Source organism: Diadema antillarum, unplaced genomic scaffold (assembly GCF_040938485.1).
Source record: "Diadema antillarum isolate AM-2024a unplaced genomic scaffold, OU_Dant_1.0 seq00000610_RagTag, whole genome shotgun sequence".
NCBI classification, from domain to species: domain Eukaryota; kingdom Metazoa; phylum Echinodermata; class Echinoidea; order Diadematoida; family Diadematidae; genus Diadema; species Diadema antillarum.
The window spans coordinates 481,083-495,132 of NW_027271535.1; the positions used below are offsets into that span (position 1 = coordinate 481,083).

General features: G+C 39.9%; 1 protein-coding gene across 1 annotated transcript in view; it reads right to left on the reverse strand.

Moving 5' to 3' along the window:
* Positions 1–14,050, reverse strand: part of LOC139735934 (uncharacterized) — a 202,853-nt gene that overhangs the window by 4,467 nt on the left and 184,336 nt on the right. The window contains exon 8 of the mRNA XM_071646688.1: positions 8,854–9,246. Coding sequence (XP_071502789.1) covers positions 9,085–9,246 — 162 coding nt within the window. The 3' untranslated portion in view covers positions 8,854–9,084. The remainder of the gene's footprint in view (positions 1–8,853; positions 9,247–14,050) is intronic.

Consider the following 14,050-nt stretch of genomic DNA (forward strand, 5'->3'; position numbering starts at 1 on the left):
CTGCAGAAATGCTGTCCACAATTCTTGTGTGATTGAGCATGTCAGCTATTTGATTGTGGCATCCTTGATATTTGACATCGAAGTTGTATTTGGTGGAGTCAGTCTGACCAACGGTAGATGCACAAAGGTCTATGACCTGAGCCTGAAATCACAAGTAGTGTTGTCAACACATGATGATCTGTGCAGAGAGTTAACTTGCATCTAAACAAATCGACATGGATGTGTTCACATGCAAAAATGAAGGAAAGGTTTCGCGTGCTCTGGTGGAGCGTTTCCTCTCTGCATCTGATAGTGTGTGTGATGCAAATGCGACTGGTCTCTCTGAGCCATTGATTTCCAGAGATAAAACTGCTTTGACTTTGCTATTTGAAGCAGCCACGGTTATGAATGTCCGTGCGTCTGGATCAAAATGAACTAGAATCTGGGAGAGACAATCTTTTGCTTGCGCTTGTTGAATACCCAGTATTGTTCTGCATTGTTTTGCATTCTATTCCCACGGCGAGATTCAGCAATTTCTGCATCATGTGGAACAAGTTTCAAGTACAAATTCATTGTTCCAAGGAATGATCAAAGTTCGTTTGCATTGGTACCGGTAGGTGTTGGTTTGCAGCTTGCATTGTCACGAGTTGGCATCATGCCCTCTGCCATCACACAACAGCCTATGAAGTTGATCTCTGATGCTGGGAATTTGCATTTTTCTTCACTGAGGGTAAACCGATGCTTCGCAAGACTTGACAAGACTTCATGTAGGCAGTGGTCATGTCCTTTTGGAACTGTGCCACAAACAACGATATTGAGGAGATTGAGCAATTCTGGTATGCCCAATAATACAGAAGACATGATTTCTGGAAGGCACTCGAGGCTGAGCTACTAAAGTTAGTAGGGCATGCAGCGATGTTGGAAAATGCCCTAATGAGTTGTGAATGTGGTCAAGTGGGAGTTTCCCACTGCAAGTGGTACCTGCTGTGATGCATGTCCAGCTTAGTGAAGACATGGACTCCATGACATGAGGCTGACTGTTTGTCAATTGTGGGGAGGGGGTACTTGTCTGGTATAATAGTCTTATTTCACACAGTCTTAACTCCCTGTTCTTGTGACACACAATGACCAAATTCAAGACCCAAGGGGATGAGTCTACTTTCTCAACGATACCATCTGCTTCAATATGATGAAGTTAATTTGAAACTTCTTCCTGAGCTGAAAATGGGAGGTGTCAAAGAGCTTTGGCTTTAGGCATGATTGAAGGGTCCACTCTAGGGGCATGACAATACTGCAAACATTAACCAAATCCTGCAAACACGGAATGATACTGTGCCTTGATTTCAGAATCAACCAGATGTATGCTCGTTCATGTCAAGTCTTGCAAACGAAACCAAGGAATGTCAAATAGGTTCACTCCAATAAGGCTTTTCCTGTTCATTATGTAGACAGTGAATGAATCTAGCCTGATGTCTTTGTATGCAACAGGAACTGTGACTGTCCCAAGTAGGCTTACATGTATCGGAGAATGATTGTAGGCTTGAAGTCACCCATGCTGCTGGCTTCAGCAGATACTACGTAAGAAGTCCAGTTTACAAATCTGCATTAACAATGGATACTTTAGCTCCAACAGTGATGAGCAATGGAATGCTATGGCCTACAATGTCTAGTTCCCATTGTTTAAAATTGCCTACCTGTGGTGTGTTGGTCTGTGAATCATCAATGGTGAAAACCTTAGCTGGCTCAATGTTTGTGGTAACATCCAATTGATGAGCTGGTGCTTGTTTTGGTTGGTCCCGGATGTGCAGACACTCGCAAAATGATGAATTTTGTGACGACTACTGCATTTTTTAAAACAAAATGACTATGCCTTTGGATGATGAAGAGGCCAACAGTTACCACATGATTTCCTTAAGGATTTCTGTTCATGAGGTTACCTATAAACCTTTTGAACTGATGGTGGTGACAGACTTTGAGCAGTTTGGCTTTGTGCTCCTATTGGCGGAGTGGAATATGTCTTCAGCATCAATTTTTCTGGGTGAATGATGAACCCCAATCTCGACAATAACTTACAGCTTTTACTGCTTTCAATGATTCTACTTTTGTCTTGCCATAGATTATAGTGTCTTCTAAATATGCAAAGACAAAGTGCCCTTCAAGTCTAAGAGAGGTGAGCACTGTCTTCAGCAAATTTGTTAACAGGCAGGGGACCAATGTTAAGCCATTAGGCAGGGCTTTGAAGTGCCATAATAACTGATTGTCCATACATGAATAAATGGTATTTTATAGAATCTAGGTGAATGGGTACTGTAAAGAGAGATATTGAGGTATAAATGTTATCCATTTTGAAATGCTGATAAGATATGCTCTTGTTCAGCTCAGACAAGTCCAGGATTAACCTGAACCCTTCCCCCCCCATTCTTTTTTGTTTTGGTGAATATTTGAGACCAAATTCCCCTTGTCCACGAGTACATCACTCTATTTCATTTTTCTTCTCAAGGATTATTATTTTTTAAACCTCGTGTATCTTAGTAGTTATCATTTTCATTTCGTTTGTAGGGGTATGTAGGTTTATCCCTCCGAGAAGGAACTTTGTTCACAACAATTTCAAATTTGTATCACTATTACAGCTCGTAAGATGAATTGATCTGATGTTAATTGATACTAGTTGTGTGTATGGCTTCAGTCGAACCCCTGAAACAAAGCACTTATGTTACCTCTGTGGTGCCTGGGTCTGAATCTGATGGGTTGCTGTGCTGAGCTACTTCCTCCCCAGTCCCTGCCTGCAAGGCTGGGATGGCCTGCTCTCTGTCTTGGCTGATGTCAGGGTATATAGCAGGGGGACAGAGTCCTGATGTTTTCCTCAATTCTTTCTCTGGCCTTGGCCTAAAAAAAAAAAGATGCCTGGATCAGATTGCGATCACAATCCCCACGGATACGCCTGCCGGTCTCATTTGGCATTTGGCTGGGTCATACTTCCTGCATGGATGGTATGGTTGTGTGTGCTTCACGACACCTGCAGTTGCCTTTCTCTGGTCTTGAAGATATTTGACCCAGTTTGTGAGGTAATCATCAAAGAGAAATTTTGTAACCTTGTTAGTTGGCTTGCACAAGAGATGATTGATGACTGTTGAGGTCTGGTTGTATGTGGGCAAAGGCATACAGTCCTTTTGTCAGAGACTTTTCAATGTCCAGCAGAATGAAATTTCTGGTTCTTGTTGCTGTAGACAAGTTTTTCCAGATGGCAGTGTCGACTTTTGGGATTTCTGTATACTCAAAGTTGTCAGGGCATGTGTATTTGTTGTTGGCCTCTAACAGAGGTTTTTCTTCAATCTTTTGGTCCATGATGAAGTTTACTGCTTGAGCAATGTTGGAATGTAGAGGGACCCCAACTCAAGATGGGGCAACAAATTAGGTGGCAAAATCTCAATGTCACGAGACATAGTTGTAAATCTATCTCCTACTCATTGTCATTGCTGTGGACTTGGCTGGCAGCTAGTAATCCAAATAATCCATGTTGGAGCTGCGATTGGCACCACTCATCGAGGACAAATTTCCAGTCCCGAAGTGATCATTACCTGTAGAGCTTTGTGCATGAGATAGCAGTTCGCTGGCAGTTTCTGTTGCCTTTTATTATGATGCTGCTAACAGCAGCTGGCTGGGAGTGCATTCACAATACAGGTCACTATGGCTATCAGTTTGTCAAGGCATGAATTCATGCCTTTTTCCAAGTGGTGCTTATTACTTCCATGAGCTCTGCTTTGCCTTGCTTGTTGTAAGTACGATCTCTGGTTGTTGTCTTTGTCAAAGGTGACTTGCAGCTTGGCTCTGTCCTGCTGCCCATCTCTCGGCTTGGCTTTGCCTTGCACAGAGTTTTGTGTGTGATATGTTTCCCTTTCGTTACTCCTTTGGCTTTGGGTTTGCCCTTATATAGGCCAAATGCTCCAGCCAGCTGACCCGGCAGAGCTGGAACATGCAGTACCGTACTGGTAGAGAGGATTTGCAGTCTGCCTTCGCTTTCTATCTATATCATATACTTTGAAACATCCTATGCATATAATGTGATTACAGACTTGAGCTTAATTTACTTAAGAACAATATATCTGACATTCATAACCATAACAATTAACATCTAAAGGAAATATTTAGTTAAGTTAGAAATATTCACAACACTTCTTGTGTTTTGTCTTGATTTTCATGTACAATACTCACTGCATAATCGGGAAAGGCGGAGAGTAGCAAAAATGGCAACTTTATGCCTGATGCCCAATTTCGCAATGAGCATGCACCATTTACTCAAGGTGATAATACATACTACACAGGTGCTCAAAAGTGCATATACATTGTATGCACCATCCTATTGTAGGCCTAAATATCACTTCTCCCCCTACTATCTCGCATTTTCGTAGAGATATTGCAACTGGGTTCCTCTGTTGTCTTTGTTAGAATGGAAGTTTTGAAGGATCATTGAAAAGTTATTATTATTATTATTTTTTTTTAAATTGGGTCTTTTTAATTTTGTTCTTGCATGCCCTACCAATGTATTTCTTTCTTTGTGATCACTCATAGCTTGGGCATTTGGGATGTTCCCTATAAATCCATATCCACAGGCACTAATCATTCAAAATTAATGTGGAATTGTAAGTGGAATGTTTATTCAGTCACCGAGCCTAATATGCAGCTAGCAAAAGCTCAGCCCATTTGAATCAAGAAAAGTTATCAAATTTGTGTCAAAGAGAAATGAATTTAAAGGTCCTGTTTCCCTTTGGGAGCAGTGATTTAAAGATGTTCAAGATATCACTTTTGATGCATATGTGCAGGTCAGTTGTATCACAAAATATCTCACCATATAAAATTTTTGCAATAAAGCCTAAAATATTAAGGAGATATCACTATTTTTCTCATTTAACCGTAACTGTAGACAGTTTAGTCTGGAAACATTTTAATTACAACTATTGTTCACATTTTGTATATTTAACAATACTTAATATCGATTATACTGGTTCAAATCTTTACATTGGTTGTTTCTACCCCTAACTAAAATTTTAGAACTATTTCAAAGCACTAATGCTGGGTTTGTGTTTCATCTGCAAATGGTAAATTATGCCTTCAATTCTGATCAGTGTTTCATTGTAGCTTTCATGACATGTTAATGGGCTTTGTCTGCCTATCACATATGGGTATGATTGACTGTATACGTGTGTTATCAATATCAAATCTAATGTCCATTAAGCTAGCTCATCACACGCACACAGTAAGGCTTCACAAAGGATGAAATAGCATAAAACAGTGGTTTTCCTGGATGGACATCACAAAACTGACTAGCCTGAAACTTGCTTTACTAGTAACATATCTATATAAACAGCAACTGAAAGGGAATCTTGGCAAAGTTGAAATGGTCTTTGGTAGCTTGTTTGTGTAATTTATGAAAAAATGAAAATCGCTTGAAAAAAAAGTCCCATTTACTGGAGGTCTGCATAATGATTATGTCATCAAACCAATGTTCCTGATAATCTGAGTATACTAAGGACTCGTCCTCAATGGGTTAAATGCCCAACTGATGGCTTACAACTAATCAATTGATTGTCATTTCATGAGATTTTCTTTGATTTCATTGTAGCTTGACAAAGTGCACTCCCATGTGATGTCCTAGTGAAATTCATTGGTGCCGTGTTGTAGAGCATGACTTGTTTTACATTTGTGCCAAATTTAATTGGTAAAAAACAAGGAAAAGTAGAAATTACGTGGTGCGAAATATATGTCCCCGCCGGAAGTAGCATTTTGTAGCAAAATGTACAATATAGGTAAAAAATCAAGGTCAAAGGTCAAAGAAGTCAACGGTCAAAATTCTGTGTAGAAGTTTTGAAGCCCTCACCTAGTGCCATCACATAAAGCAAACGGAATCGAAATCGGGTGAGAAATGGCGAAGGAGTAGCATTTTGTAGCCAATGTACAATAAAATGTAGGTCAAAAATCAAGGTCAAAGGTCAAAGAAGTCAAAGGTCAAAAGTCTGTGTAGAACTTTTGAAGCCCTTACCTAGTGCCATCACATAAAGCAAACGGAATCAAAATCGGGTTAGGAATGGCAAAGGAGTAGCATTTTGTAGCAAAATGTACAATACAGGTAAAAAATCATGGTCAAAGATCAAAATTCTGTGTAGAAGTTTTGAAGCCCTCACCTAGTGCCATCACATAAAGCAAATGGAATCGAAATCGGGTTAGAAATGGCGAAGGATAATAGCATTTTGTAGCCAATGTACAATACAGGTCAGATATCAAGGTCAAAGGTCAAAGAAGTCAAAGGTCAAAATTCTGTGTAGAACTTTTGAAGCCCTCACCTAGTGCCATCACATAAAGCAAACGGAATCGAAATCGGGTTAGAAATGACGAAGGAGTAGCATTTTGTAGCAAAATGTACAATATAGGTCAAAAATCAAGGTCAAAGGTCAAAGAAGTCAAAGGTCAAAATTCTGTGTAAAAATTTTGAAGCCCTCACCTAGTGCCATCACATAAAGCAAACGGAATCGAAATCGGGTTAGAAATGGTGAAGGAGCAGCATTTTGTAGCAAAATGTACAATATAGGTCAAAGGTCAAGGTCAAAACTGAAATTCTGTGTAGGAGTTTCAAAGCTCCCATGTAGTGTTATCATATAAAGCAAACACAATCAAAATTGGCTCATAAATGACAGAGAAGTAGCAAATTGAACATTTTGATCACACACGGATGCACACACACACACATGGACGGACACACGGACACACACATGGACGGAGCCCGTTTCATAGTCCCCTGCTCGAACTCGTTCGGCGGGGACAAAAAAAGAAATTATAGAGGGGACACTGCTCTTGGAAGATATGTCTTGCACAATTTTACATTGAGATCAACATATGTACCAAATTTTGTTTGAATAGCTTGAAAACTACAGAAGTAATTTGATTGGAAAACCATTAACCTCTTTCTGAGGGTAATGCACTGTACTGTGGCAACACTCTTTCTGGTACTGTTGAAAATGGGCCTTGCACAATTTTATATTGAGCTAAACAAGTGAGCAAAATTTTGTCTGAATCACATGAAAACTGGAGAAGCAGTTTGATCCACAAGCCTTTTACCCAATGTTGACCTTATGCGATTCCTATACCCCTTTAATGTGTGTGTGTGTGTGGGGGGGGGGGTATTATAAATGGATACACTATGCATTGAGAGCATCTAGTTGAAATTGCGGGTTCTGAGATGGCCTGAATATCACTATTTTCTAGGGGGCAGAGCCCTGAAAAGATAATTAAATTTCTGTCACCTCAGAATACATATAGCTTGAAATATTGAATGATATTTGTCTCATATCCTCACATATATCTAAACTAGAAATGTCGCTATGGCGACTGGTATGCCTCTGCCATAATGCATGATTCTCCTAATAGGTCTAGATAGTACATGTGGATAATGTGTGATCACATTTTCACAAAATTGGTAAAATATTAAAATGACAAGTTTGTCACAAATGTGTTGAATGTTCACCTTCCTTGAACTAGGTTTGATTGGATGAACAGGAGAGCATGTATTTGGGGATTTAAGGACTTTAACTTGACTTTGACCCATTCATACTTTCATGCATTGAGTAATTTTCAAGGTATGGAGAAAAAGTGCAATTTCTGTATTGAATAGTGAATTGTTACCATTTTCATCTGGCCTTTGACCCTAAAATTCATAAGATAATCTCTGTCAGGCAGAACATGCATAAATATGTAGTAAGTTTCAAGATGACATGAGCCACTTCCGAGATATGGAGGAAAAAGTTAGTTCAGCACGTTCACTTGATCTTTGACCTTTTGACCTTTGAGGCAAAAAAACTACAAACTTTCCAGAGAATCTCTATTAGGTTATACATGCATACACCAAGAGTAAAAAAAAAATAATCCTGCTGGCATTGCATAAACATGACGGAAATAGCAAAATTTTGAAGTGTTGCCCTTGACCTTTGACCCCTGACCTCTGACCCCATGAACCCTAAATTGCCTAGATAAACACTGCCAGTCAGTACATGTATATATACTATGTTCCATGAAGATACCTTGAACAATTTCCAAGGTACTGAGAAAAAAAGTGAAGTTTTAATATTTTTACTTGACCATTTGACCTTTGACCTCATGACCCCAAACTTTCACCTGAGAATCTTAATTGGGTAATACATGTATACACTAAGTTTCAAGAAAATATCTTCAGGCATTGCATAGATATGGTGGAAATAGTGAAATTTTATGTATTTGACCTTGACCTTTTGACCTTTAGCATGTGCACCCAAAAGTTGATAGGCACAACTTTACCCCCTAATACACATTCATGCCAAGTTTCATTAGGATACCTCAAAAGGTTTTTTAGTTACGCTGTCCACAAAATTCATTACAGACGGACGGAAGGAAGGACGGACGGACAACTCGAAAACATAATGCCTCAGGCACCACTTCGTGGCGGAGGCATAAAAAAAAACCCCAAACAAAATGTTTTAAATAACAGTAGATGTTCCTCTAGTTTTATTGTTTGTTTATGTATTACAGCACAGACAATCATGTAGTATACAGCACACAATGGATGTGACTATACCTAGAACGCACTAGGTGATCTTGATACCTCCTTGACTATACACAGTGGTCTATGAGGCTGAAATTAAAAACACTTTACACACGGTATCAATGATTATACCCTGAGTATGATGTCATATGGTATGTGGAACATTACTCTCAATCAGCATTTTGTCTTCAGCATAGCAATGTTGTGTTTGGTCAGGATTTGATAAACGAAGGATATACACTTTAATAATATGTACAGTACACAATGACTACAGAGTGATAAACAAAATTTGATGACAAAGTAATCACCTTTAGGGAGCAAAGAGGGCTGACTGGTTCCAAAGCATCACAGATGAGAGGGAAGGAAAACAGCAAGAACTGAAGGAAGCATTCATTGTTCTTGATATTTCTGGGTGTCGATTTTCCTACCCTCTAGACAGATGGGAATGGGTGGTGGAGATTGAGACGGTGACTTTATTGCAGGTTCTATCAGTCTCCACAGATATTTGCATGGTGTTGCTTTGGAATGGGGGAGCCACCTTAGTGGAGACGAAGCTGCAGGGGCCTTTTGTGGCGATGTCTGGGTGTCAATTCTACCTCCTCATCCACGTAGTAGGCCACACACGTGCCAATGCAGATGAAGAGGGTGGGGAGTCCAATCACAATGGTAACACACAGAAGAATTGGCAGTAATTCTCCTTCCTATTCCAGGGAAGAACAGAAGAGATGAGACATACACAATAGGACTTTAGTGAGGAATTGAGAAAAGAGATGAAGTCACATACACCGATAAAATAAAAGTTGAAATCTGCATATGAATGCATATAAACTCAGGGGGTCTATCAGCTAACACAAACAATATTCAGGCTTCTACATTTCAAGAGTGCAGACTGAAACAGGGGCAGCAGAATGTTTTCCAGTGTGGAGGGACTGTGGACAGGGGTCAAAGTCAATGGTATCCCCTACTGCCTCCTCCCCTCCCCCAATGTGTTGAAAAAGCAAGACAAACTAGATTTGAAAGTTGTCAAGACTGACAAATTAGGTGATCCGATGTACAAATGATTTCTGAGATTCTCATTTAAGAAAAGGGAATCAAACCTTTCATCTCTAGAGATTTAAAAATGGAAAGGGCATATTATGCTAACAAAGAGACAAAATGAACCTCATTACCTCATTTTAATATACAAGATGGCGTCTTAGGACAAGAGACCAGGGGGTCACGCGCTCACCTGAGTATCGCAATTTCACCTTCCATGCATTCTTGCACACTCTTACCTACGAACATTGGAAACTTAGGTCTGCATATGGATCCCCCCTCAACTCGAGGGTGGGGGGGGGGGGGCAGGCAGCCCTGGATCTGCAATGAACAAACTTGGAACTAAAGTCATCAATGTACAAACTCATGGTATTAACTACATGTATGCTTTATCATTTCTGGTTCTAGAGTAGAAGATTTTAAATATTCCTTAATGTGGGGTGGGGGGGGGGGGGTGGGCCTCCTATAGGGACCCCCAAGAGGGACATGGTGCCCATTTGAAGGAATTGAGATTCTATCCCCCCTAGGGATGCTACCTGCTAAGTTTGGTCAAAATTCCTCATGAGGTTTTCAAGAAGAAGATGAACCTGTAGGCCTACAATTCAGGCCCCATTACAACTGTAGGACTTCTCTCCATCCCCTCTCCTGGGTCCCAAGAGGGGTACCCTGATTCCGCCAATCCCATGAACAAACTTCAAACTACAGTCATCAATGAACTAACTCATAGTATTATTTAAGCCCTATCACTTCTGGTTCTAGAACGCCCCAAGATTTCTAAAGATTCCTTAATTTTAGGGGGTTTGGGCACCCTGGGGCCCCCCAGATGGGCCATGCAGGTGCCCATTTGAACAAATTGAGATCCTATCCCCCTAGGGATGCTACCTACCAAGTTTGGTGAAAATCAGACATGGGGATATCAAATTGAAGATGAAAATGTACAATTTAGGCCCCATTTTGACCCCTCCCCACCCCCTCCCCTGGGTCCCAAGGGGAGCACCCCTGATTCCCCCATGGACAAACTTGAAACTTCAGTCATCAATGTACTAACTCATAGTATTAACTAAGCTCTATCACTTCTGGTTCTAGAGAAGAATATTTTTTAAAGATTCCTTAATGTTATGGTGTTTGGGCCCCCCTGGGGCAACCCAGGTGGGCCATGGTACCCATTTGAACAAATTGAGATCCTATCCCCCTAGGGATGCTACCTGCAAAGTTTGGTGAAAATCGGTCATGGGGTTCTCAAGAAGAAGATGAAAATGTAAAAAGTTTACGCACAACGGACGACAGACGAAGAGCGATCGCAATAGCTCACTTACCTTCGGCTCAGGTGAGCTAAAAAAGGCATTATCTTATGAAATAATCCTCTTGACAAGGTCCATATTTGTTCAAAATATGGTGCAATATGACATGTATAATTTACCAAAATACAAGACGAAATTTAAATGATCCTCTTGACAAAGTTTATATCTGTGCAAAATATGGGGGCAATATGCCATGTATTTACCAAGAAAAAGGATGAAATTTGTTTGACCCTTGACCTGACTTTAGAAAGCCAAGATGGCGTCTGATCAGAAAGTTATTTCATGAAACGATCTATATGACATGGGCTAAATATGTGCAAAATGTGGGAGTAATAAGGCATGTAATCACCAAGACAAAGTAGTCTTGACCCTTGACACTACCTCGCACAGCCAAGATGGCATCTGAGTCAAAAGTCGTTTTATGAAATGATCCAGGTAAACACCGTCCATATATGTACAAAATCTGGCTCCGATTGAGCATTTAGTAAGCAAGATACCGAATGAAGAATATTTGACCTTTGAACCTCACTAGAGAAGAAATTGCTATGAACTGTATATTTGTACTTTTTTATTTTGTTTTTCTCTTATGTTCCGGTCATTGTTGTACCTGTGCTCCCCTTCTCAATCTTAAACTCGTTTTTAACCGGGACCTACGCTCAACAAGCTCGCTTTTAAGTAGGTTCCTTCATATTTCTTTAGCATTCATTCACAGATTCCAAACTTAACAGATCGACCACTTTTATGATTTACATATTTGCAATATTCTATGTATGTCATGTATTTCATTCAATTTTGTTATATTTGATGTAATTTTTCATTGAGAAATATGAAAATAAATTGAAATTGAAATTGAAATTTGCACAGCCAAAATGGAGTCCGACCAAAGCGTCGTTATTTAAAAAAATGATTGATGTATCGAGGCCCATATGTGTGTGTAAAATATGGCGGTGATACCATATATATACATTAATGAGGTTACAGAATGAAATATATTTGACCTTTGACCCCACTTAACACAGCCAAGATGGCATCTGAGGTAAAAGTTAGAGCTAGTCTTCGATAAAGACAGTCATGTCAAATTTCATTTCAAGAAAAAATGCCCTCCCATAGAGATACCCGGTAACACGTAAACTCGTCAAATTTGAAAAGGTTTATACATTCAATTGATTTTTTCGAGGTGATGACGTCATCTAATTAAAATTTTGATGAACAGTACCGGTACTGAAATAGCATTTAATAAGCTACAACACACTGATATCTGGGTGAAAATCGGCCAAGGATAAGTCAGATACGCTATAGTGAAATTGAAATTTGATGACGTTATAGATGAAATGAAATGGCCGAAATGGTATAAGAGTTGTTGCTTTATAATACAAGGAAATTCAAATGCCATTCTGTAGGAGCAACGGTTATTTGCAAGGTATAGTAAGCATAGGTTACTATGGAATAACAACCCCGATACAGTTAGTTCTATGCACGCATATCCTTTTAATAAAGCTGTTCAGATTGTAAATGAACACTTCTCTATTGCCATGAAGCATAACAGAAATCATGGAGATCACGGTGCTGTACAATGTAAAAAAACAGGGGTAGTGCACTGTAAATAGCGAACATTAATCATACAGTGAGAGGGCCTTGACAAAAGGCTGTGTTCCCTCTGCTGTGTGTAGAGTTCTGTGGTACGTACATGTTGTTGTTTTGTGAAAACGCCACTATACACAAAACAACATGTAGGTAAAGTTACGCATGACTTTATGCACGACAAGAACATAAATTAGTGCCAACATGTTTATTTTGTTTCCGCATTTTAACAAAGTTAGACTGGTATGTATTTACCAAGATACAGAACTGAATTTGTTTGATCCTTCACCTTACTTTAGCAGCCAAGCTGGCATCTGATTAGGAAGTTGTTATTTCATGAAACAATCCACATGCCATGGGCTAAATGGTTACAAAGTATATATGGGAGTGATAGGGCATGTAATTATCAAGATACAGGACAAACTAGTCTTGACCCTTGACCCTATATACCTCACACAGCATGGATGGCATCTGAGTCAAAAGTCTTTGTTTAAATAATGATCCACGTAACATGTTCCATATATGTACAAAATCTGGCCCCGATTGAGCACTTAGTAAGCAAGATACAAAATAAAGAATATTTTTAACTGATGTAAATTCTTCTCATTCATCCAGTCGAAGTACAAGATCAATAATTAGTTGAATCAAGAAACTGGAAAGCAAACTCACTGTTGTAGTATTGCGACGTTTCGCCAATTATCAATTGGCTTCTTCGGGCGAATGATGCTCCCGATGATAGAATGGCCCTTAAATAGTCTTTCGTTTTTCGCGCGCTGGACAAGGTCTAGTGCGCTCTGCACAATCTCGCACTATTTAAGGGCCATTCTATCATCGGGAGCATCATTCGCCCGAAGAAGCCAATTGATAATTGGCGAAATGTCGCAACACTACAACAGTGAGTTTGCTTTCCAGTTTCTCGATTCAACTAATTATTGATCTTGTACTTCGACTGGATGAATGAGAAGAATTTACATCAGTCTATCCGACACGAATTCGGCCAGGAATGTGTGAGATTGTGCAGAAACAGCGAAAAGACGGCTAGGAAAATCGCGAATTTCCGTAATCACCTGCGGTTCAACCTACGTTGCTTACACGACAACATTACACCTACTAGCATCCAGCTAAAGAGTAATGTTCGAGGTCACAAAGCGTTAAAGATTTTGAGAGGATCAGGCAAATCAATCACAAGTTGGATAATTTGAAAGTACATCAAAATCATTTGGAAAAGAAGATAGAAGATCAGTTTCCAGCCGAGGTTATCAGTCAAATCAAGGATTACACTACACATGCGCAGTTGGCACAACACGAGCTCACAAAACAGCGCCATATTGGAAAATTCACGAAGCTTCAAGAGACACGCGAATCGCGAGCGGATTTAGATCAGAACTGGAGGAGTCGCAAACCTAAGTGTTCGGCATCCAGCATTCCATCGAATTGGGTGAGAAACCTGTCGTCTAGGGATCTTTCGCAGGACGAAAAATCTCTCTTAGGAAAGGGCTTAAATTTTGCGACATCACCTACGCAACTACCTGTATCGGAGCTGATCACCGCTACCGAGTCTGCTATCCGACTAGGTAACATCAAACCT